Below are 27,250 nucleotides of genomic sequence, written 5' to 3'. Positions count from 1 at the left end.
GCCATATCAGAGCATGCCCAGTGGAAAACGGACAGCTGGATTCCTTCTCTGAGTTCATCGTAGTGTGGCTGATGATCATTTCAGCGCTTGATCATAGCATACTGGTTTCTAGTCATATTGGAGAGAGCACTACAAAACATATTTTTGTCCATTTTATTTGCATACCAGCATGTATTCGAGGAGAAATGGCATAACTTTAGTGTGATTCGTGGCTTGCCCTTGAAGAGAAATGGTGTAATTTTAGTTTGATTTCTGGCTTAATTTGAAGAGAAATGGGATAATTTTAGTGTGTTATTTACAGTGTGCTGTAGCATGTTAGCCGCTGCTACACCATTGGAGTGGGGAGAAAATTCCCATATAAGACTGATGTGCCACAGCACTTGAAAATTTGTTCATGAAGATTCTGTCATTTTATTGTAATACCAATGCAATCACTTCAAACTTCAAGGAGAAATTATGAACACACTAGTTTGCAAATAATCATATTGTGAAACTTCAGTTTCTCCCACATATAAAATATTCAAATAACTTTTGTGAATACAGGCGGGTGAAGTCTTTGACAATCGCTGATATTTTTACAGGTGTACACCTCGCCATTTTTAAGGCACAAATGCAGTGACAGAGTGTTATGCAAGAAAATTTAAATCTTCGATAAGCAGGACACATACAGAAAGATAAAATAGACACAATTGAAAGGGTCGCCACACATCTTTAGATGACAAATGTTGATAATCATTGATAGTGAATTTTAATTGTAACAGGTGATAAAGTAGCATTAATTTTGTCCCTCTGTTGTTTGGTTGGAGCGGGGAGGAGAATTCGACCAGGATTCAAGCAAACGTCTGCATAAACTGGTGTCCCAACAGCTGGAAGTACATGCCAGATTGTCCGTTTTGTTATATTACTTAGGATGGCTGGTGCCAAGGCAATATTCTGCAATAGCAGATTTGCTTCATTGTTGTAAGCGTGTGTGATGCTTAGGCTCACCAGCAGTCCTCCACAGTCTTGGTGGTCTAACCAATGTATGATTTGTTACAACTTCAAGGGATTCAGTAGACACCTGCCGTATTCAAACTAAGATCACCCTTTAGAGACCCTCAAGGGGCCCTTATCTTAGATAGTGTTTGAAAAACATTCTTCACATCATTTTTCTACGAATACAACCACTCCTGTTGGAAATGAAACGTACGTGAGGCTGTGGCCTCATTATTTTTTTCATCACTCACTCAATTTGTGTTTGGTCCGCAGCACAACACTCAGCTGATCTGTGGCTTTCAATGTAACCTTTCAGGTGAAAGGTGATTTTGAGGTGGGCCAACTCAGCTGAGAAACTTTCAGGGTCTGAGATGGCATGGGCCCTGTGTTTTAAGGTATGAAGCACACCTCCATGCTGAGCCAGCTGCTGACAATTATCAGCCTAAACATCCAAATCAGTGAGAGTTGCTTCCTGTAAACAACACGTCCCAATGTACCATCAACCTTTTCATCAAGGAATGGAAGGTAGCCATCCTTTTCCACTTCCATCAAGGAAGTGAATATTTAGGTGGTCTGAATTAAGATGTTCTCAAAAGATGTTTAAATTCTCAATTCCGTGAGCCCAAACAACAAAAGTATCATCTACATATCTCAAAAAGCTACAGGTTTCAAAGCCACTGACTCCAGGGCACGTTCCTCGAAATCTCCCATAAACAGCTCAGTAATAATAGGTGATGAAGGGCTCTCCATCACAACTCCATCTGTCTGTTTATGGAACAGGTCATTGAATAAAAAGTAAGTGGGAGTCAACATATGTTGAACTAAGTTAGTTAATTCAACACTGAACCTAACCTCACTTAATGAATGAGAGAGAGGAATGTGAGTGGGGAGACTCCATCGAGACTCACTGAAATATCAGACTCTTTCAAACATAGTCCCTATAATTGACATAAGAAATCTGCTGCGTTCTTAATGTGATGTACACACTGACCTACAAGTGTGTTCAACAGAATAGCAATGTGTTTTGCTACACATTATTTTGGAGCACCAACTGCGGGGGATAATCTCTTTGAACAGGGAATGTTTATTCAGGAGGTTATTAGTCTTCCTCTCAGCCCTTTTTGTTGGATCAGCTCTGAGTTGGATTGGATAGTAAACACTGCATCTTTTGTACAAAATCTGGCTTGTCCTACACGAATGTAGCATAGCCCTTGTCCTTGAATAAACTAACAATATCAGGATACATGCGGAGTGAATACAAAACAGCCCTCTCTGCTACTGTAATCTCTAGGGCAAACGTGCCCAAGTCAGCACACGACATGCTTCTCTCTGAAAGCTTTCTCCATGAGATTGATCACGGAACATTAAGATTATTCATAGCACCCTGCAGCCTGTATCACACACACACACACACACACACACACACACACACACACACACACACACACACACACACAAACAACAACAACAACAACAACAACAACACCACCACCACCACATATATGCACACATAAGTAGACTATACGATTCCACACAGGATGTTAAATGTATATTTGGCATTTAACCATGAGGAAACACACTGATAAAAACTCACTGAAGTGCTCATTCATGTAGTAGAAGATATTTATGTATCACTCCTTTCTCATCCCTTCCCTAGGTGGAGTAGATATGTCTTACTTCCACACTTTTTGTATTCAAATAATATCATATTTATATCAGAGTTTGTTGAAATAGTTTCAGCAGAATAATCTGGATAAATTTAAATCTCTCCCCAATCTTCTTTCCTCCTGCTACACCTCTTTCCCTCTTCCAACTGCTTCCTCACACACAATCCCTCTTCCACCTGGGTCCTCACACCCACTTCATTCTCCACCTGCCTCCTCACAATGTCCCCCCTTCCACCTGCCTCTCCAAATCCCTTCCACCTGTCTCCTCTCACCATGTTTCTTTTCCAATCATCTGCATCTTCCATCTGCCTATACACCTCCCACACCTGTCCCCTCTATATGGCCAGCTCCTTCTCATCCATCTCTCTTTCCATCTCCTCTTGCTCCCTCTCTCTGCGTACCTCTCAAAATGAGATGATAGATAAACTCCAGTGGAAGACTCTGCAGGAGAGACGCTCAGTAGCTCGGTATGGGCTTTTGTTAAAGTTTCGAGAACATACCTTCACCGAAGAGTCAAGCAGTATATTGCTCCCTCCTACGTATATCTCGCGAAGAGACCATGAGGATAAAATCAGAGAGAATAGAGCCCACACAGAAGCATACCGACAATCCTTCTTTCCATGTACAATACGAGACTGGAATAGAAGGGAGAACCGATAGAGGTACTCAGGGTACCCTCCGCCACACACCGTCAGGTGGCTTGCGGAGTATGGATGTAGATGTAGATGTAGATGAAAATATTGGCAGTTGTTGAAGACATCACTTGGTTGCACCCCCTTAAGCTTTTTGAACAACAACAATTCTTTTTTGGTGTTATGTTTGTCACCGCAGAAACATAGCGACCGTTTTCTGTGCCTTCAGATTACAGTTTCAGATTTTATGAAAAAAATATTGATTGTCAGTTAATGACACTGGAGCCGTATACATGCTTTTCTAGTGAGATTTTAGTCAAATTCGGGTATCGCTAAGCAGTGCTTTTCAGTTATTTTCATTGAATAAATGAGGTATGTATTTCGGTTACTAAGGCTTGGTACTGCTTATAGCTGCCTGATGGAACTCATGATGATTTTAGGAGTATGCCCTAAAAGAGAATGCAGATGCAGAGGTTGGGTTCTACCAAACCTTAGACAGAGCCAGAATCAGTAAAAAAGTTGCTATCATTGTTCCAGAGATGTTGTATTGAACTATCAGTATCATTACAGCAGAGTACTCTCTCTCTCTCTCTCTCTCTCTCTCTCTCTCTCTCTCTCTCTCAAAGAGAGACCTGAAGGAGAAGAATGGTTGAAAGTCAGTGCAAACTTTTCCAGGTTGACTTTGGCTGCTTTACAGCCTTAAGGTTTTTGTTATCATTATACGATTCACTATTGGATATTTTTAGGGACATGCAGTATTTCAGTTCGCCAAGTTAGGGGGGAAAAACTGAACAAATGTACATCACCGTTGCTATGCACTGATTTTGGGTGCTTTTTTCCCTTATTTTCATTAGGTGCCTTTATGCTGGTGCTGAATTTGCAGTTCCGACTGGTAAAATCAAGACTGCACTTCAAACTGTTCAGCCCGCGGCCACAGGTGTGGCGTGTGCAGTCGGCACTGCTTCTCCCTGTTGGCCTTAGCCTGGTGGTAGTGCCATTTCACATAGGTGATGAACGCCTCGCTGCCCTACTAGGCACTTCACGACCTCTTCTTTCTGAAGCTGGATTGCGGCCAGCTATTGTGGCTGACTGGGGCACTACCAGTGATACTGGCTCCAGTGTGGATTCAACGCAGAATATCTTCTCCACGGCACCGAATCATATTCGTGAAAGGCTGGAAGGTGTTGCATCAGATGGCTGGCCACAGGCACTGTAAGTTGTACAGGATGTTGAGCATTTTTCTGATAATACCTGAAATGATATACATAGTCAGTGATTATTTTTCTTGTTTACTTATTGCCAGTTGTATTTGTGTGAAACATGGGAAGGAAATTAAGGTCTCCAATTAGACTAGCTAGCACCACTGTTCTCTACTGTAGAACTGTTTGTGATTAAAGAATAAAAGTCGAAATGTTTTCCCAAAATGTCAGTCATTACTTAATCGCCTAGAGTATACATTATTGTGCACCTGTTGAGATTTTTTATAAATAATTTAATACCTCATGTGTCAGAATGATTATTTTCTGTGGCATAGAGATATATGATGAACTTTGTTCCTGTCTCATCTTTCAATACTTGCAAGAATGTTGCTGCAAGCAGCTCACATAAATGAGCCTACGTAAAATGATCCATCAGTTCCTTTATATGCCCTTAAATGCTGGATTATGCTCCTGAAACTGAGAAGAATAGTTTCATTAAAACAAACAAATCTGTCCATTTTCCGGATATAAGATACATCTTGTGTGGAGGCCTTGAATATAATCGGAAAATCAGGTCAGACAGAGATGGCATTTTTCTGTTAAGGTGAGGTTTCTCATTATCTTGGAGCATTGTATATAATGTTGTTTGATGAATTTCACTACTTTTATTTGCTACTTGTACAGCAGAATTGTGACATGTTGAGTGCATAGGTTTCGTTGCAGTTTCTGTTTGGATGGTGATACAGTTTTCACATCGATGGAGATTATTTTAAACTATGACCTTGAAAAGGCTGTAAGAATTGGTGTTCGTAGTGTGAAAGGTTTGGGTGGCATTATATCACTGTCCTTGTATTGTACAATAGCATACTAAATTGTTAAGGAAGAAGTATTTTGTGATCCTGATGCAACATAAAATATGCTTGATTTTTTAAAGCATTAACCAAAAGTGTTGTAATATAATATTTGTATTTCATTGTGATATTTAACTGTGTAAAGAAGTGTTTTAACATCATGATATTATTATTATTATTATTATTATTATTATTATTAGTAGTAGTAGTAGTAGTAGTAGTAGTAGTAGTAGTAGTAGTATATTCCAAATAATGGAAGGAGTAAGAGTAACCATTTACTGTGTAGTAGAGTTCCCAACATGTTTAATTATAGTTGTGCCATTTACAAAATTTGCACTAAATGTTGGCAAAGTAATAATACTATTAACTTCTATCTTTTGGCTACAGGCTATCTTTACAAAACAGCTGATCTGTGTTTCATTCCTACTGTTGTTGTTGTTATGGTCTTCCGTCCAGAGACTGGTTTGATGCAGCTCTCCATGCTACCCTATCCTGTGCAAGTTTCATCATCTCCCAGTACCTACTACAACCTACATCCTTCTGAATCTGCTTAGTGTATTTATCTCTTGGTCTCCCTTTACGATTTTTACTCTCCACGCTGCCCTCCAATGCTAAATTTGTGATCCCTTGATGCCTCAGAATGTGTCCTACCAACAGGTCCCTTCTTCTCGTCAAGTTGTGCCACAAACTCCTATTCTCCCCAATTCTATTCAATACCTCCTTATTACTTATGTGATCTACCCATTAAATCTTCAGCATTCTTCTGTAGCACCACATTTCGAAAGCTTCTATTCTCTTCCTGTCCAAACTATTTATCGTCCATGTTTCACTTCTTCAGAAACGCTTTCCTTGCCATTGCTAGTCTACATTTTATATCCTCTCTACTTCGACCATCATCAGTTATTATGCTCCCCATATAGCAAAACTCCTTTACTACTTTAAGTCTCTCATTTCCTAATCTAATTCCCTCAGCATCACCCAACTTTATTCGACTACATTCCATTATCCTCGTTTTGCTTTTGTTGATGTTCATCTTATATCCTCCTTTCAAGACAATGTCCATTCCGTTCAACTGCTCTTCCAAGTCCTTTGCTGTCTCTGACAGAACTACAATGTCATCGGCGAACCTCAAAGTGTTTATTTCTTCTCCATGGATTTTGATACCTACTCTGAATTTTTCTTTTGTTTCCTTCACTGCTTGCTCAATATACAGATTGAATAACATTGGGGAGAGGCTACAACCCCGTCTCACTCCCTTCCCAACCACTGATTCCCTTCCATCTCCCTCGACTCTTATAGCTGCCATCTGGTATTTTGTACAATTTGTAAATAGCCTTTCTCTCCCTGTATTTTACCCCTGCTACCTTTAGAATTTGGAAGAGAGTATTCCAGTCAACATTGTCAAAAGCTTTCTCTACGTCTACAAATGCTAGAAACGTAGGTTTTCCTTTCCTTAATCTTTCTTCTTAGATAAGTCGTAAGGTCAGTATTGCCTCACGTGTTCCAATATTTCTATGGAATCCAAACTGATCTTCCCCGAGGTCTGCTTCTACCAGTTTTTCCATTCGTCTGTGCAGAACTCGCGTTAGTATTTTGCAACTGTGACTTATTAAACGGGTAGTTTGGTAATTTTCACATCTGTCAACACCTGCTTTCTTTGGCATTGGAATTATTATATTCTTCTTGAAGTCTGAGGGCACTTCGCCAGTCTCATACATGTTCCTCACCAGATGGTAGTTTTGTCAGGACTGGCTTTCCCAAGGCCGCCAGTAGTTCTAATGGAATGTTGTCTACCCCCAGGGCCTTGTTTCGGCTCAGGTCTTTCAATGCTCTGTCAAACTCTTTACGCAGTATCGCATCTCCCATTTCATCTTCATCTACATTCTCTTCCATTTCTATAATATTGTTCTTAAGTACATCGCCCATGTATAGACCCTCTATATACTCCTTCCGTCTTTCTGCTTTCCCTTCTTTGGTTAGAACTGGGTTTCCATCTGAGCTCTTGGTATTCATACAAGTGGTTCTCTTTTCTCCAAAGGTCTCTTTAATTTTCCTGTAGGCAGTATCTGTCTTACCCGTAGTGAGATAAGCCTCTACATCCTTACATTTGTTCTCTAGCCATCCCTGCTTAGCCATTTTGCACTTCCTGTCGATCTCATTTTTGAGACGTTTGTATTCCTTTATGCCTGCTTCATTTACTGCGTTTTTATATTTTCTCGTTTCATCAATTAAATTCAATATTTCTTCTGTTACCCAAGGATGTCTACTAGCCCTCATCTTTTTACCTACTTGATCGTCTGCTGCCTTCACTACTTCATCCCTCAGAGCTACCCATTCTTCTTCTACTTTACTTCTTTCCCCCACTGCTATCAATTGTTCCCTTATGCTTTCCTTGAAACTCTGTACAACCTCTGGTTTAGTCAGCTTATCCAGGTTCCATCTCCTTAAATTCCCACCTTTTTGCAGTTTCTTCAATTTTAATCTGCAGTTCATAACCAATAGATTGTGGTCTGAGTCCAATGTGCTGCCATTGAATTCCCTGTTAAAGAAGAAAAATCTTCAGCTCAGATTCGTCCCAGAGTTCAGTGTGGTTTTGGAGACATGCTCTTGTGTGCCAGCAGGATTAGGAGTTGGGTGAAACATCTCAAAGACAGGAAGGAACAAAAGCATAATATATGAGTCCTATAGCAGTCATCCTTGAACTGCCTTCACAGTAGACAACAGAAAAAGAGTTGATAGGCTCATTACCTAATCAGTTACGTCACTGTGAGTGAGATTGCAATTTAAGAAATTTTGAAACTTTGGTTTATCAAGAAGTTTATACCAGGTGAATCCTACTTCTACTGACTGAAGACTGGAAATCTCAGATACAAACTTTCACCCAGTGTGTTCTGAGGAGATTTTGAAATGTAGGAGACGATTTTGTGATGAACATTGAGACAGGTGATGAAAACTGATTCCGTTGTTGTGAACCAGAAACACAGTGACAAAGTACAGAATGGCACCATGAGGATTCACCATCTGCGAAGAGAGTAAGGACAGTGTGATCTGCTGCGAAAGTCTTTTGGGATGCAGATGATTACCATCTGGCTGTTTGACTTAGACAAACAATAAATGCTGTTCTTTACATCCAGACACGTCTAAGTATTCCACAGTGAAACCTTGGGAAGAAGATTGTCCAGCAGGACGATGTTTGGCAACATACTGCTTATGTCACTGTGGAGAAAATTAGGAATTCGAGCATTTGTCTTCTCCACCCTGCAGCCATAGCATGGCATTCTACCATCTTTTGGGTTTTGTAAAAGAACACCAGCATATCCAGTGCTGTGAGACACTGGAGGACTTCAAGAAACCAGTGCATGACTATCTTTGAGTAGCCAGAAATGGTGCCTGTTAAGAATGGTTAGTGGCTGTTTTTTAAATGATCAAAAAGCTCATTGTTTGTAATTTTTAAAAAACAACGCAGTACAAAATGTTACTGTGTTCTCCATTTGAAGAAACTCAGTTATCCGAGAAATATATGTAATGAAAAACAAATGTGGAAGGGAGTAACTGCATAGATATTTAGGTACTAGTCACTACTCATCAGCCGTGGGAAAAAAGGGAAAGGTTGCAGAGGAGCTACAGTAATTCTAAAGAGCTGAGGATGACAGTAATGAGGATACCTCATAAACATTGTAAGTCCAAATGGAACATGATTAAATACAGAATATCCACTGAGGATGGTGCAACTGTGTTCAAAGATGTTTGAGGAAAAATGAGACAAAATTTTTTTCTTCCAGTGATTGTTATATGTGTCGTTCCACTGTCACATGTATGTTGTTGTCATATTCTACTGGGAATCAGAAATTTTGAGATCACTGTCTTATTGCATTTGTTCATCTTCTAAGGCATATATCAGATGTCAATTGCAGGAAGTCATTACTGCTGATGCTGACAGATTTCACATAATCTCATTACCGAGTGAACTGTGCAATGTTTGCATTCAGGATGAATACGATTCCAGTCACTGTTGACCACTCAGGTTTAGGTTTTCTGTGTTTTCCCTAAATCACTTAAACTGAATACAGGGATGGTTCTGTTGGAGAGGTCATGGATGAATTCCTGTTCCAATATATGCAGCCTGAGGCTCTGCTCCATTCCAAATGACCTAGTCATCAGCTGAGTACTAAACCCTCATCTTATCTCATCTACAGTTCTTTTTGGCAGTCCTTGTAAAGTTAAATGATTCTATTCACTGAGACTTGGAAGGTAGCATGCTTAAGGCTCTGAACTCGTATTTGCAGGAAACAGTATTCAAATTCCTGTCCAGCTACATTGCTTTAGTTTTTTGGAGTGTTGCTAAACCACTTCATGTAAAGTCTAGGATGGTTCCGTACAAAGGACTATCACCAATTCTGTGGCCCATATTTGTCTGCCTCAGCATATGCCCATACCTGATGGTCTGTATGTGACTAATATGTCAAACTGTAACCGTGTATTGATACAGGCCACCTGTTGTACCTTTACATTTTACACTGTTGCTCTTAATATACTTAATATATGAGCAGTGCTGACAAGGAAAACTCCCCATTGCACCTTCCTCAGGTTTAGTGGTGAAATAGCCCATTGGATAGCCTGTCAAAAATGGAATACAGATCAAGCATGAAAACAGGAAAAAGGTGTACTGAACTGTGAGAAAAGAAGAAAAGTAGAAACAGTAAATGATCCAAGCTTAAGATGTACAACATCGATCAAAGTCAAGAACCATAGTGTTGTGGTTGTGTGATCATGTTGTTGGACTGCAAAGTGGGAAATCTATGTTCAGATCTGCCTGATGCACCTTTGTTTTCACAAAATTATGAGCTTTTTGTCGGCTGTTTCTCTCCTCCTTCTGTAGTCTTGGTAATTGTCGTACTATGCATTGGTTATAGAATATAGTCATGTCATAAGAATATACTACTGTTGCAAGGAAATGTGATGAAAAGTGAGAGCAGATGAAATGCTGCATAGACCTCTCACAGAAATAAAAACAACAAATATATGGATGTGAATTATGTTACAGAGGAATTCAAGAGCCAAAACTTCCAAAATAGAACGTAGGAGTCGTAACTTGTGGTACTTGCGTAGAACAAATAGGAGCTACATACATCTGGAGCCCCTTTCCTTACACATCGTTGTTGCAAATGGATGTTACACCACAACGCAGACACAAATTTGAATACAGCAAATAGACACATCACTGACTAGATGGACAGTTCACAATTTTGAGAAGAAGAAGAAGAAGAAGAAGAAGAAAATGGGCCACAAGTGAGATATGAACACGGATCTCCCGCCTTGCAGTCCAACAGCATGACCACAGAACCATGACACCATGGCTATTCGAATTCACTAGATGTTGCACATCTTCGGCTTGGACTGTTCACTGTTTCAATTTTGCTTCCTTTTCTTCCTGTTTTCGTGCTTGATCTGTGCTCAGTTTTTGACAGGCTATCCACGGGGCCCTCTTAAGACTAAATTTGATGGGGTTGCAATGGGAAGTTTCCCTTGTAAGTATTACTGCACAAGTCGGAGATCTCCCGTTGTAGCTGACACAGCTGTCCAGCTGCGAGGACACCTATGTAATATACTACCTACAATGCTGCACATCTGCTTCTTCATGTGCAACAACAAATGCTGGTCACACAACATCATTGATATTACTTCACAAACAAGCAGTGTTGTGAAATACAAGTGTTTCCATTGTTTTGAAACACTCTCCTCATTAGTGGGTAATAGACTAAAAGTTAATAGTTGCACTATTTTACAGTAAAGCCTGTGCTGTTAGGATTTATTTCTGATTTTTAATGTCTGGAATGCTGTTGGTTTCATACTACTGCATGATATTAAAAGTTAAAGAGAATGTTCTGTATCATTGTCATTACACTTGACAACAGAGTTGTTTAAGCATAATGTTTGATTTTGTTTCCAGAATATTTTGTGAAATTCTGCCTCATCTGATACAGAAGAAAGATGTTAAAAGCGTAGAATGGTGCTTAAGACACCTCACAGACTTACCAGAAGATGGCCTTGTGCAAGTATTATCATTCTGCCTGTCAGCGAATGATACAGTTTTTGATTCTGGTGTGCCAGCTGTTGATGGGGACACATCATTTTTAATGAATGGTAAAGTTCACAGTTATGCATTCATTTAGTATAATTTTGTGTTGTCACAACTTGAAATTAATTTATTAGGTTAAATTGGAAGATGAATTAATATTTTCATAGTGGTTAAGTACTTGTCTAAGTGTGATCATGTTGAGATGAAATGCACATTGATTGATAGAGCAGCAATTTTCTATTCTTCACTGGAGAAAATGGTCAAATGCTGACTATAGACTCCAATCCATGGCTAGTTAAATCCAGATGTGTACACCAGTGACTAATTAATTAATTAATCCATTAACAGTCTGCATTGTCAAGCCCTGAGAGTAAAGTATGTTAGAATAAATGGAAAATCCAGTTTTGAGCCATGAAACTAATCCCTAGATCTTGATAATAAAAATGTATTTACAGGTTGGAGGACACCCATTTGCAATCTAAGATGGCAGTGCTTATTCACATATTTTGCTATAGGAAATGCATAACATGTTAAAACCAGTTAGTTGACTTACCACTTCCTGCATGTGGCATGACAAATTCCTGTACTATTGTATCAAATATTTTACATATCACAGTCATGATATTTTTTTTTTATTTTTCAGTTGTTGCCATCTCTTATTGACTTCTCTCTTGTCCTCTTCTGTCACTTGTCTTTCTTGACCTGATCACTGCCGGCCGCGGCCGTCTAGTGGTTCTAGGCACTCAGTGAGGAACCGCGCGACCGCTGCGGTTGCAGGTTCGAATCCTGCCTCGGGCATGGATGTGTGTGATGTCCTTAGGTTAGTTAGGTTTAAGTAGTTCTAAGTTCTAGGGGACTTATGACAACAGATATTGAGTCCCATAGTGCTCAGAGCCATTTTTTGAACCTGATCACTTGTGTTACTTCTTTTTACTTATTCCATCAGTATTATCATTTCACACAACAGTTTTCCTCTTCTGTTGAATGAAGGCACCTCCAGTTCCAATGGCTTGTATTTATGTCTACCAATTTACACTTACTAAGAATATTTTTTTTATGATTGCAAAGACTTCCATGGTCAGAATCAATTGACATAAAAGTTTTCTGGGTATGTTACCTTATTACACTTAAAAAACGTATTACTGGTGAAACAAATGTTTTTGCCATGGTTACAGTGCCCTCCTCCTCGGTGTATTTTTATGTCCAGAGTAACTTATATTTTGCCATGACTGCTCTCTGAGGATGACATTGGGCCATAATTAAAAAAAAAATCATTGATGTAAGTGGTCCCTTGTGATGTAAGGAATGAGAAATTTATTGTAATAGGTTAGTTACTACGATGTAATGAGTACCCGCCTGGTTAGCCGTGAGTGCTAATGCGGTGCTTCCTGGACTCAGGTAGGCGCACTGCCCCCGTTTCGAATACGTCCAGCAGCTTAACGATGGAGGCCAGTGTGCTGGCCAGTCTGGATGTGGTTTTTGGGCAGTTTTCCACATCCCACTTGGTGAATACTGGGCTGGTCCCCATGTCCCGCTTCAGGTACCCGGCTCGCAGATATCTGAACACTTTTGCACTATTCCATGGATTACACTAGACACAGTCAATTGGGGTACACTAATTCAGTCCTGGGGGTATGGGGTGGTGGCAGGAAGGGCATCTGGCCACCCCTTAAATTAATCTTGCCAAATCTGATTAATTATGTCGACGTTGCATCGTTGCGGGCAAAAGGCCCAAGTGAAAGATAGAAAGAAAGAACTGTGATGGAATGGGTAAGAATCTGCTGTTGCCTGTTGCTTCTTACAGTGTGTACTATATTGGTAGTCATCAACAAATGAGGTTTGAAGCCATGTTTTCCTCCTGTTGGGTGTAGGGTGTGCAGCAGCAATTACTTTATAGTAACACTCATGTTTCATTTTGTTTTTGTGGCCTATTGGGCTCTAATGGCTGGCAACCAGGATGGGGCAAGCCTGACTCTGTCCTCCTCTCTATTGGTGTTTTAAGGATGTTTCAATATTTCAGCGGTGTCTCATATGTTGCATTGCACCATCCCTGGGTGCTTGGAAAGTACACAGGTTTCATTAAATTTTGTTTTCCTGCCATGATTTGGCTGGCGTTCAGCCTCTATAGATCCGTTGTGCTCCCCAAGTCACATATAGCGCTTGTGCTCCCGTATGCATGTTGCTGCTGGCCTGCAGGTTTCACCACTGTATACTTCTCCACACTCCCATTCCACCTTGTACACATCTGCAGTGTGCAGAACATCTACCTTGTCCTTGGTGGAGCTGCTGTTGAAGGCAGATTAGACACCAACACAACAGAGGTATTTACCTGTCTGGTTAGTCACATTCTTCACATAGGGTAAGTACAATGCTTGCTGCAGTTTGATGATTTCCTGCCCATCTTGCATTCATTTTTTTCCCATGGCTGTGTGAATTGATTTAGAGTTGTAACGATTTACTAAGAATAGGATATTACAGTGTCAGTGTTATTCCAAATTACGATGCATTGTTAGTGGAACAAGCGCTGCAGCGACCATATCTGCTTTGAAATATATGAAATTAATTCACAGTTGCAAATATGGACAACCATCAGCTGTATAATGGAACGAAGACAATAAAAATCCATGCTGGACTGGGACTCAAGCCCGGATTTCCTGCTTATCATGAGCAGTCACGTTACCATTAGGCTATCCAAACACAACTCATGGCCAGACCCAAAATTCCATATGTTGTCAGCCATGTATCTTGCTGTTAGTTATGCTCAGATAGCCTAATGGTAAGCCAGCTATTTGCAATAAATGGGAAATCCAAGTCTGAGTTCCAATCCGACCCGGATTTTCATTGTCATTGTTTCACCATACAGTTGATGGTTGTCCATATTTGCAACTGCGAATTAATTTCATGTATTTACCAAGAAGGTAAATACACATTTATAGCCTTTTGAGCTCAGACGTTAACATTGTGTGGATCACATAGGTGCTGCATGCAGGTAGTCAGGGAATGGATGACTGAGTTATTCTGTGCTTGGTGTGATTGGATTGTGCATGTAAGTACTTACAAGTATATGTTGGCTTCTGGTATACTCTGTGCCACATGTGCCATCCATTGTCTTGTATACTTCCATGTCTAGGAATGGAATTCCACCATTATCCTCTACTTCAAGCATGAACTGGATTTTCTGGTGCCTTTTGCAATGGATGGGACATTAGGGCACAGGGTATATATATCTATGGAAGCTGCCTGGATCTGACCACTGGACTGGAGTACGCACAGTGCTAACAGTTCATACACTGCCTCTAACTCCCTCCTAGCAACTTCCACCAATAACCTGTACCACAACAAAACAAAGAGTTTAGTTCAAAATCAGCAGAAAAGATCACAGAAATACCAAGCTGAAATTTCCAAGGAAACAAATGTAATTCAGTTAAACCTAGCCAAATCTCTTCCTTTTATCCAAAAGTATCTCCAGCTGGCTAATGGCTCCACACTGTGCTATGATGCTTCTTTCTACTGAACATGTACACACTCACTAAACCCCAACATTTGCTGCAAAAGTCATGAAAGTGCTTCAGCAGAATTCATGCTCTTTGCACAGGTACACATTTTCAAATGCATTGTAGGCTTTCCATACAGGAAAAACACCTAGCTGACTATGGAGGATCACTAACTCCTGACCTGCAAAATGTTAACCACTTCAAAACACACAAGCTCCATCACAGAGGGCTACCTCAATTTCCCCCCCCCCCCCCCCCCCCCCCAAAGGACTGATACATGCCTGCATGAGCTCCAAAGTGCACCACTGAATGTGACTACGAAGGCTTTCCCGGTGTAATAATTGATAATATTCTTCTCGGGTGTGCAGCCGGCTCATAAAGTCTTCATGACACAATATTTCCGCTCCAACTGGTCGCCATCTTCAGGTGAGAGTGCTGGTGCACAATCTCGCTGGAAATGACTTCCCAATGCAAGCGGCGGCCCCTATATAGGCCGCAGAAGGCCCACAACGCGTGTGTGAGAAGGTGCCGTAACTGCCCTTTAGCGAAAATAAGCATACCATGCCGCCAGTGGTGGAAACAGGTGAAATCGAGGTATCGCTATAAAAAACTGAAAAATTTAAAAATTTTATTCCGACTATCGAAACACAGACCATAGTTTTTTAATGTCTGATAACACCGGCCCCAAGTCTTACTTAAAAGATAACCCTTGTCTCTATTAAGATTATGAGATAAACAAATCTCTATGGATTCTTTTAAAACACAGTCCCAATAGCGAGATGCAGGGGCAACCATTTGTGTCTTGTCATACAGCATTCTGTGTCCCTCGGTGAGACAGTGCTCCACCACTGCAGATTTCTCAGGTTGAAGCAACCATGTGTGCCGCTGGTGCTCAACACTTTGGTCCTGAATGGTCCGGATTGTCTGACCAATATAAGCCTTCCCACAGTGGCAAGGGATCTTGTACACACCAGGCTTCCTCAGACCCAAGTCATCCTTAACAGAGCCAAGAAGTGCTCTAATCTTGGCTGGCAGATGAAAAATACGTTTGATATGATATCTTTTCAGAATTCTTTCTATCTTCCAGGAAACGCTCCCAGCAAAAGGCAGAAAAGCCACCGATTTGCAGGTATCTTCTGGTGGTTCAGATGAAGGTCCAAACTGGAAAGCACGGCGGATCTGTTTATCTGTATAGCCATTCTGCTTGAACACAACCTTAAGATGGTCCAGTTCTTGTGTCAAGCTTTCTCCATCTGAAATGGCATAAGCTCTTCTCGCCAACGTCTGCAGGACCCCCGTACGCTGGAACGATGGATGACAGTTAGAAGCATGCAGGTAATGGTCTGTGTGCGTAGGCTTTCGATAAACACTGTGTCCCATCATCCTTTCTGTACACCAGAACATCGAGAAATGGAAGCTTTCGATCACTTTCCACCTCCATGGTAAACTATGGGGAGCCCATTGTCCCCAATACTCGCCAATCTTTTTATGGAAGATTTTGAGGACATGGCGCTGAAGACAGTGTCTTTAAAACCAACCTGTTTCTGGAGGTACATTGACAATACATTTATGGTGTGGCATCATGGGAGAGAAGCTCTTGACCGCCTCCTAGATCGTTTTAATTCCGTGCATCCTAGCATCAAGTTAGCGAGAAGTGCTTATGCCATTTCAGGTGGAGAAAGCTTGACACAAGAACTGTACCATCTTAAGGTTGTGTTCAAGCAGAATGGCTATACAGATAAACAGATCTGCCATGCTTTCCAGTTTGGACCTTCACCTGAACCACCATAAGATACCTGCAAATCTGTGGCTTTTCTGCCTTTTGCTGCTAGCATTTCCTGGAAGATAGAAAGAATTCTGAAAAGATATCATATCAAACGTATTTGTCATCTGCCAGCCAAGATTAGAGCACTTCTTGGCTCTGTTAAGGATGACTTGGGTTTGAGGAAGCCTGGTGTGTACAAGATCCCTTGCCACTGTGGGAAGGCTTATATTGGTCAGACAATCCGGACCATTCAGGACTGATGTGTTGAGCACCAGCGGCACACATGGTTGCTCCAACCTGAGAAATCTGCAGTGGTGGAGCACTGTCTCACCGAGGGACACAGAATGCTGTATGACAAGACACAAATGGTTGCCCCTACATCTCGCTATTGGGACTGTGTTTTAAAAGAATTCATAGAGATTTGTTTATCTCATAATCTTATTAATAGTGACAAGAGTTATCTTTTAAGTAAGACTTGGGGCCGGTGTTATCAGACATTAAAAAACTATGGTCTGTGTTTCGATAGTCGGAATAAAATTTTTAAATTTTTCAGTTTTTTATAGCGATATCTCGATTTTGCCTGTTTCCACCACTGGCGGCCCATGCATGCTTATTTGTGCTAGGGGGCAGTTACGGCACCTTCTCGCGCACGCGTTGTGGGCCTCCTGTGGCCTATATAGTGGCCGCCACTGGCACTGGGAAGTTATTTCCAGCGAGATTGGCGCACCAGCACTCTCACCTGAAGATGGCGACCAGTTGGAGCGGAGAAATATTGTGGACAGAAGACTTTATGATCCGGCTGCACTCCCGAGAATAATATTATGCACCACTGAATTCTTTAATATGTAACCCTTTCAGCATGTCAGAGTCAGGAGCAGCATGCTGGCCTCTTCATTGGCCATGCTCTGCTCCCACTAGAAGTGCTCCTGAAAGGTGCCCCTTGCTGTAAGAAGTTCCAGAAGTTTCTTACCAACAGATGTTGTAAAACATCAGCTTTCAGGAAAAAATCACTCACCCTAGAGCACAGCCTAGTATTTTCAAGCCCATTTAGAAGCATTTGGGAAGGACCAGCCCATCCATCCCAAGCTGAACAGTTATTGGCACTGGAGATATAGAGGAATTTTCTGACTGCATATGTTATGGAATTTAAAGCAAGTGCTGGCTGATCAGGGAGGATGGTGAAGAGAGTGGGGCTTATGTTACAATGCAGACTAGCTCTAGCTCAGTGACTTCCCATAGCCGTTTGATGAAAAACATATTGCATATCAGCCTCATACCAGTAAACTCCGCCCCCCCCCCCCCCCCCCCCAACTTCTTATTTGATGATGCCGTATTTTCTGAACTTTGTAACATGTGGTGTGATAATTTTGCAGGCACATTGTGTGGAGTATGTATACCATTTGCATATTGTGTTGTGAATAGAGCTGGTAGTGAGGAAGTAGAGATTAGAATGTCATGACATGCTGAAGTTTTACAGCGTGAACAGCAAAAATGTATTTTGTGGATGGTGTAAGAGGTAAAAGTTTTGAAAAGGTGTGAAATTATGTGTAAGGGTTGTTGGAAGTCAGTAAGTGTTCTCATTGACAAATACTTGATGAATATACAAAGTTTCCAAGTTCAATATTTGATTTTATGAATTAATATTTGACTTATAATGCTAAACGATTAATGTAAGATTAATCCCCTTAAGAAATAGATCATGTCAGTACTTTAAATTTTTTACTTCAGCCCTTATTTATGTGAAGTACTGGAAGCTGTTAGATGACCAACCTGCAACTGGGTCTAGGTGTCCGTAGCCACGTAGTAATACAGATCATCAATCTAAGAACATGGATGACTATTAGCTAAGCCACATGGGCCAGTCTGACACCAGTTTATTTTGATATGCCTCAAATACTGCTGTCAAAGTGAAGGACATTAAGTGTTCCTACCAGAATTTCTCACAATGAGAAGGCTGAGGGCACTAGCGGTTGAGAGGAAGCTTCCCACTTATGATTCTACCCCCTGCGGGTCCGGGGGTTAGAATAGGCCCGAGGTATTCCTGCCTGTCGTAAGAGGCGACTAAAAGGACCCCCTCCCCCTCAAGGGGGTAGTTAGCGCCTGCGTCCGGAGCCGGACGGTTTCATGACCTATATTTGCGTTCATTTTGGTTTTTCACTTCTTCTGGTTTCTTTCTTCCTTTGGTTGGTTTCTTTCTTCGTTCTTCTCCATCTCACTGTCTTACTTACGCTTCTCCTTGCCTTCTTCTCCTTCTCTGGTCTCCGCTTCGGCGTTTGAAACAGTCTGTCCTTTCTTTCCCTCTCTCCTTTCTTTTTCCTCTCTCCTTTCTTTTTCCTCTGCTTCCTTCCTCCCTGTGCGTGCCTGAAGGCCGACCCGCGCATTCGCACGCGTAGCCGGTGATGGGGTAACGTGTAATTCCCCGCCCTGGGTAGACAAGTAAGACATGCACGTACCCCCTGGTAAAGGACAGGCCCAGGGAGGGGTCATTGCCTGAGCTGACACCTTACGACCATGCCAATTGGTCCCTCCGTCCGTTTCTCGGGAGGTGTGACCTGAGGTGTGAACAATCACCTAAGGCGGGAGTGCCCTCTGAGAGGGTCCCCATAAGGAAGGAGCACGCCATCGGAGACGCTGGCAATCATGGGGGATTCCTCCGCAATGGATTTCTCTTCTTCTTCTTCTCCTCTCTCGACTTCTGCCCACAAACGGAAACTTGACCAGCCACCAGTGACAAAAGTACTACCGCTTGCCCCACAGTTCCTCTTGGTTTCTCGATCTGAGGATGGAAGGGATTTTTCCTCTGTCAACCCTTTCGTTATCCAGAAGGGCATAGATGCCATAGCTGGCTCGGTCAAGTCTTGTACCAGGTTGCGTAATGGTACCTTGTTACTAGAAACTGAGAGTGCCTTTCAGGCACAAAAACTGCTTCGGGCCACACTCCTGTACACGTTCCCTGTCCAGGTGGAGGCTCACCGCACTTTGAATTCATCTCGTGGTGTGGTATATACTAGATCACTCGACGGATTGACTGATGAGGAGATTCAGTCTTTCCTCGCTGAGCAGGGCGTGACGGCTGTCCATAGGGTCATGAAAAAGGTCAACAATGACCTTGTACTGACCCGGACACTTTTCTTGACCTTTGATAGTGTTCAGCTGCCGTTGCGCATCAAAGGGGGCTATGAGGTTATTTCTGTTCGCCCCTATGTCCCGACACCTACGCGCTGCTACCAGTGTCTGCGTTTTAATCACACTCGCTAGTCTTGTTCCAATGCTGCTACATGTGTGACTTGTGGCAGGGATGCCCATGAGGGTGACTGTCCACCTCCGTCTCCTCGTTGTGTGAACTGTCATGGTGACCATGAAGCGTCTTCCCGCGACTGTCCCATCTACAAGGAAGAACGCTGTATCCAAGAAATTCGGGTCAAAGAGAAAGTCTCCACCTCGGCTGCTCGCAAGCTATTTGCTAGTAGGAAGCCCACTTTGCTCCCAGCGGGGAAGTACAGTACTGTCCTCACCTCTCCTCGGACTACCAGGGAGGTGGCGACGTAGACATGTGATCTGACCTTCAGCACTACGGTCGTCCGTTCGGCCAGTGCTAAGGTCGCCCGGTCAACATCTCCTCTTCTTCCCGTCGCCCCTCCGACACAAGCATCTTTATCAGCTTCTGCCAGGACGAAGACCCAGAAGTCAGATGCATGGGCCTTCAAGAAGGAACCGTCTCGTGTAGACCTTCTACGTACCTCGAACTCTCAGCCATCGACCAATCCTTCCACAAAACGACCTTCCAAGAAGGCTCATAGGACGCACAGTTCTCCTTCCCTGCCACGGCGCATTTCTCCTCCTGCGCCACCCAGCGGTTGCCGCCCCAAGCTGTCATCCGTTTCGCCTGGCTGCACCGCTGGTAGCCGAACACCTGGCCGTTCACCAGCGGAGGAAGCTACCCCTCCCGGCCATCTTCACAAGATGGCCGATGAACCTATAGAACAAATGGACGATGACTGTCCGCCTCCTGCTAGCAGCGGCAGTGCTCGCTCGAAGCCGGGCCCTCAGCGGCCTTCGAGATGACCCCTTCTTGCATCTTCATCTTCTCACGATGGCACTTATTCACTGGAATATTCGCAGCATTCGCTCCAACCTAGAGGACTTGAAATTGTTGCTCCACCTGCACCGTCCTCTCGTCGTAGCCCTCCAGGAAACGAAGCTACGCCCATGCGATCAAATTGCCTTGGCACACTACACCTCTGTGCGTTTTGACTTACCCCTGTGGCAGGTATTCCGCCTCATGGAGGGGTTATGTTGCTGGTCCGGGATGATATCTCCTATGATCCCATCACATTGCACACCGGCCTGCAGGCAGTTGCCGTCCGCATTACTCTCCCCACTTTTCCATTTTCCATTTGTACCGTTTACACTCCATCGTCGTCTGCTGTTACCAGGGCAGACATGCTGCAAATTATTGCTCAGCTACCTGCACCATTTTTGTTAACTGTAGACTTCAATGCTCCAGCATCCTGTCCGAGGGGCTCCCTGTTAGCAGACGTTTTCAACCAGCTCAATCTTGTCTGCCTCAATACTGGTGCCCCTACTTTCCTTTCAGACACCTCTCACACTTATTCCCATTTAGACCTCTCTGTATGTACTACCCAACTTGCACGCCGGTTTGAGTGGTATGCGCTTTTGATACATATTCGAGCGACCACTTCCCGTGTGTTATCCATCTCCTGCATCATACCCCCTCTCCGTGCTCAACTAGTTGGAACATCTCCAAAGCAGACTGGGGGCTCTTCTCTTCCACGCCGACCTTTCAGGATCAAACCTTCACGAGCTGCGATAGTCAGGCCGCACACCTCACGGAAGTCATTCTCACTGCTGCTGAATATTCCATCCCTCACACTACTTCTTCTCCACACCGCGTACCGGTCCCCGGGTGGACCGCAGCATGTAGAGACGCCTTACATGCTCGTCGACATGCTTTACGCACCTTTAAACGCCACCCTACAGTGGCAAATTGTATCAATTATAAGCGATTACGTGTGCAGTGTCTTCGTATTTTTAAAGAAAGCAAGAAAACCAGCTGGGCTGCTTTCACAGGCACCTTCAACAGTTTTACTCCAATGCCTTCGGCCGCTTTTTCGCAGAGGTTTCGAGCTCCACTCATTACCCTCCTGCCTTCCTCCCATGAAAACAGGCAGAGGAGGCTCGGCCACGTAACTTCCACTCCTCGAATTGTGAAAGTTACAATGCCCCATTCACCATGCGGGAACTCGAAAATGCACTTGCCCGGTCACGGTCCTCCGCTCCGGGGCCTGATTCTATTCATATTCAGATGCTGAAGAACCTTTCTTCTGCGGGTAAAGGTTTCCTTCTTCGTACTTACAGTCTCATCTGGATTGAGGGAGATGTTCCCGCTTGCTGGCGCGAGTCTATTGTTGTACCGATTCCTAAGCTGGGGAAGGACAAGCACTTGCCTTCCAGTTATCGACCCATCTCGCTTACCAGCTGTGTTTGTAAGGTGATGGAGCGAATGGTTAACTCTCGGTTGGTTTGGCTGCTCGAATCTCGACGCCTACTTACCAATGTGGATTTCGTAGGCGCTGCTTTGCTGTTGACCATCTGATTGCCTTGTCGACCTTCATTATGAACAACTTCTTGCAGAAGCGCCCGACCGCAGCTGTGTTCTTTGATTTGGAAAAGGCTTACGACACCTGTTGGAGGGCGGGCATTCTCCGCACCATGCATACATGGGGCTTTCGCGGTCGCCTCCCTCTATTTATTCGTTCCTTTTTAATGGATCGACAGTTCAGGGTACGTGTGAGTTCTGTCCTGTCAGACACCTTTCGCCAGGAGAATGGGGTGCCACAGGGCTCCGTTTTGAGCGTCGCTCTCTTTGCCATAGCGATCAATCCAATAATGGATTGCCTCCCAGATGATGTATCAGGCTCCCTTTTCATGGACGATTTTACCATCTATTGCAGCGCGCAGCGTACATGTTTCCTGGAGCGCTGTCTTCAGCGTTCTCTTGACCGTCTTTACTCCTGGAGTGTCGCCAATGGCTTCCGTTTTTCTGCCGAGAAAACGGTCTGTATTAACTTCTGGCGCTACAAAGAGTTTCTCCCACCGTCCTTACAACTCGGCCCCGTTGCTCTCCCATTCGTGGAGACAACAAAATTTTTAGGTCTTACATTTGACAGGAAACTTAGTTGGTCTCCACATGTGTCATACACTCCTGGAAATTGAAATAAGAACACCGTGGATTCATTGTCCCAGGAAGGGGAAACTTTATTGACACATTCCTGGGGTCAGATACATCACACGATCACGCTGACAGAACCACAGGCACATAGACACAGGCAACAGAGCATGCACAATGTCGGCACTAGTACAGTGTATATCCACCTTTCGCAGCAATGCAGGCTGCTATTCTCCCATGGAGACGATCGTAGAGATGCTGGATGTAGTCCTGTGGAACGGCTTGCCATGCCATTTCCACCTGGCGCCTCAGTTGGACCAGTGTTCGTGCTGGACGTGCAGACGGCGTGAGACGACGCTTCATCCAGTCCCAAACATGCTCAATGGGGGACAGATCCGGAGATCTTGCTGGCCAGGGTAGTTGACTTACACCTTCTAGAGCACGTTGGGTGGCACGGGATACATGCGGACGTGCATTGTCCTGTTGGAACAGCAAGTTCCCTTGCCAGTCTAGGAATGGTAGAACGATGGGTTCGATGACGGTTTGGATGTACTGTGCACTATTCAGTGTCCCCTCGACGATCACCAGTGGTGTACGGCCAGTGTAGGAGATCGCTCCCCACACCATGATGCCGGGTGTTGGCCCTGTGTGCCTCGGTCGTATGCAGTCCTGATTGTGGGGCTCACCTGCACAGCGCCAAACACGCATACGACCATCATTGGCACCAAGGCAGAAGCGACTCTCATCGCTGAAGACGACACGTCTCCATTCGTCCCTCCACTCACGCCTGTCGCGACACCACCGGAGGCCGGCTGCACGATGTTGGGGCGTGAGCGGAAGACGGCCTAACGGTGTGCGGGACCGTAGCCCAGCTTCATGGAGATGGTTGCGAATGGTCCTCGCCGATACCCCAGGAGCAACAGTGTCCCTAATTTGCTGGGAAGTGGTGGTGCGGTCCCCTACGGCACTGCGTAGGATCCTACGGTCTTGGCGTGCATCCATGCGTCGCTGCGATCCGGTCCCAGGTCGACGGGCACGTGCACCTTCCGCCGATCACTGGCAACAACATCGATGTACTGTGGAGACCACACGCCCCATGTGTTGAGCAATTCGGCCGTACGTCCACCTGGCCTCCTGCATGCCCACTATACGCCCTCGCTCAAAGTCCATCAACTGCACATACGGTTCACGTCCACGCTGTCGCGGCATGCTACCAGTGTTAAAGACTGCGATGGAGCTCCGTATGCCATGGCAAACTGTCTGACACTGACGGCGGCGGTGCACAAATGCTACGCAGCTAGCGCCATTCGACTGCCAACACCGCGGTTCCTGGTGTGTCCGCTGTGCCGTGCGTGTGATCATTGCTTGTACAGCCCTCTCGCAGTGTCCGGAGCAAGTATGGTGGGTCTCCAGAATGAGATTTTCACTCTGCAGCGGAGTGTGCGCTGATATGAAACTTCCTGGCAGATTAAAACTGTGTGCCCGACAGAGACTCGAACTCGGGACCTTTGCCTTTCGCGGGCAAGTGCTCTACCAACTGAGCTACCGAAGCACGACTCACGCCCGGTACTCACAGCTTTACTTCTGCCAGTATCCGTCTCCTACCTTCCAAACTTTACAGAAGCTCTTCTGGCAAACATGCAGAACTAGCACTCCTGAAAGAAAGGATACTGTGGAGACATGGCTTAGCCACAGCCTGGGGGATGTTTCCAGAATGAGATTTTCACTCTGCAGCGGAGTGTGCGCTGATATGAAACTTCCTGGCAGATTAAAACTGTGTGCCCGACCGAGACTCGAACTCGGGACCTTTGCCTTTCGCGAGCAAGTGCTCTACCAACTGAGCTACCGAAGCACGACTCACGCCCGGTACTCACAGCTTTACTTCTGCCAGTATCCGTCTCCTACCTTCCAAACTTTACAGAAGCTCTTCTGGCAAACATGCAGAACTAGCACTCCTGAAAGAAAGGATACTGTGGAGACATGGCTTAGCCACAGCCTGGGGGATGTTTCCAGAATGAGATTTTCACTCTGCAGCGGAGTGTGCGCTGATATGAAACTTCCTGGCAGATTAAAACTGTGTGCCCGACCGAGACTCGAACTCGGGACCTTTGCCTTTCGCGGGCAAGTGCTCTACCAACTGAGCTACCGAAGCACGACTCACGCCCGGTACTCACAGCTTTACTTCTGCCAGTATCCGTCTCCTACCTTCCAAACTTTACAGAAGCTCTTCTGGCAAACATGCAGAACTAGCACTCCTGAAAGAAAGGATAATGTGGAGACATGGCTTAGCCACAGCCTGGGGGATGTTTCCAGAATGAGATTTTCACTCTGCAGCGGAGTGTGCGCTGATATGAAACTTCCTGGCAGATTAAAACTGTGTGCCCGACCGAGACTCGAACTCGGGACCTTTGCCTTTCGCGGGCAAGTGCTCTACCAACTGAGCTACCGAAGCACGACTCACGCCCGGTACTCACAGCTTTACTTCTGCCAGTATCCGTCTCCTACCTTCCAAACTTTACAGAAGCTCTTCTGGCAAACATGCAGAACTAGCACTCCTGAAAGAAAGGATACTGTGGAGACATGGCTTAGCCACAGCCTGGGGGATGTTTCCAGAATGAGATTTTCACTCTGCAGCGGAGTGTGCGCTGATATGAAACTTCCTGGCAGATTAAAACTGTGTGCCCGACCGAGACTCGAACTCGGGACCTTTGCCTTTCGCGGGCAAGTGCTCTACCAACTGAGCTACCGAAGCACGACTCACGCCCGGTACTCACAGCTTTACTTCTGCCAGTATCCGTCTCCTACCTTCCAAACTTTACAGAAGCTCTTCTGGCAAACATGCAGAACTAGCACTCCTGAAAGAAAGGATACTGTGGAGACATGGCTTAGCCACAGCCTGGGGGATGTTTCCAGAATGAGATTTTCACTCTGCAGCGGAGTGTGCGCTGATATGAAACTTCCTGGCAGATTAAAACTGTGTGCCCGACCGAGACTCGAACTCAGGATCTTTGCCTTTCGCGGGCAAGTGCTCTACCAACTGAGCTACCGAAGCACGACTCACGCCCGGTACTCACAGCTTTACTTCTGCCAGTATCCGTCTCCTACCTTCCAAACTTTACAGAAGCTCTTCTGGCAAACATGCAGAACTAGCACTCCTGAAAGAAAGGATACTGTGGAGACATGGCTTAGCCACAGCCTGGGGGATGTTTCCAGAATGAGATTTTCACTCTGCAGCGGAGTGTGCGCTGATATGAAACTTCTTGGCAGATTAAAACTGTGTGCCCGACCGAGACTCGAACTCGGGACCTTTGCCTTTCGCGGGCAAGTGCTCTACCAACTGAGCTACCGAAGCACGACTCACGCCCGGCTCTCACAGCTTTACTTCTGCCAGTATCCGTCTCCTACCTTCCAAACTTTACAGAAGCTCTTCTGGCAAACATGCAGAACTAGCACTCCTGAAAGAAAGGATACTGTGGAGACATGGCTTAGCCACAGCCTGGGGGATGTTTCCAGAATGAGATTTTCACTCTGCAGCGGAGTGTGCGCTGATATGAAACTTCCTGGCAGATTAAAACTGTGTGCCCGACCGAGACTCGAACTCGGGACCTTTGCCTTTCGCGGGCAAGTGCTCTACCAACTGAGCTACCGAAGCATGACTCACGCCCGGTACTCACAGCTTTACTTCTGCCAGTATCCGTCTCCTACCTTCTGCCAGGAAGTTTCATATCAGCGCACACTCCGCTGCAGAGTGAAAATCTCATTCTGGAAACATCCCCCAGGCTGTGGCTAAGCCATGTCTCCACAGTATCCTTTCTTTCAGGAGTGCTAGTTCTGCATGTTTGCCAGAAGAGCTTCTGTAAAGTTTGGAAGGTAGGAGACGGATACTGGCAGAAGTAAAGCTGTGAGTACCGGGCGTGAGTCGTGCTTCGGTAGCTCAGTTGGTAGAGCACTTGCCCACGAAAGGCAAAGGTCCCGAGTTCGAGTCTCGGTCGGGCACACAGTTTTAATCTGCCAGGAAGTTTCATATCAGCGCACACTCCGCTGCAGAGTGAAAATCTCATTCTGGAAACATCCCCCAGGCTGTGGCTAAGCCATGTCTCCACAGTATCCTTTCTTTCAGGAGTGCTAGTTCTGCATGTTTGCCAGAAGAGCTTCTGTAAAGTTTGGAAGGTAGGAGACGGATACTGGCAGAAGTAAAGCTGTGAGTACCGGGCGTGAGTCGTGCTTCGGTAGCTCAGTTGGTAGAGCACTTGCCCGCGAAAGGCAAAGGTCCCGAGTTCGAGTCTCGGTCGGGCACACAGTTTTAATCTGCCAGGAAGTTTCATATCAGCGCACACTCCGCTGCAGAGTGAAAATCTCATTCTGGAAACATCCCCCAGGCTGTGGCTAAGCCATGTC

At 44.6% G+C, this 27,250-nt stretch overlaps 1 protein-coding gene across 1 annotated transcript in view; it reads left to right on the top strand.

Moving 5' to 3' along the window:
• The window catches only part of LOC126355122 (nucleolar protein 11), a 114,030-nt gene that overhangs the window by 73,869 nt on the left and 12,911 nt on the right, over positions 1–27,250 (top strand). The window contains exons 6-7 of the mRNA XM_050005303.1: positions 4,129–4,486; positions 11,275–11,468. Of these exons, the coding sequence (XP_049861260.1) occupies positions 4,129–4,486; positions 11,275–11,468 (552 nt within the window). The remainder of the gene's footprint in view (positions 1–4,128; positions 4,487–11,274; positions 11,469–27,250) is intronic.

The sequence above is a fragment of the Schistocerca gregaria genome, chromosome 3, assembly GCF_023897955.1.
Source record: "Schistocerca gregaria isolate iqSchGreg1 chromosome 3, iqSchGreg1.2, whole genome shotgun sequence".
NCBI classification, from domain to species: domain Eukaryota; kingdom Metazoa; phylum Arthropoda; class Insecta; order Orthoptera; family Acrididae; genus Schistocerca; species Schistocerca gregaria.
Note: the sequence above shows the minus strand (reverse complement) of the source record. Positions and strands in the feature narration are given on the sequence as shown.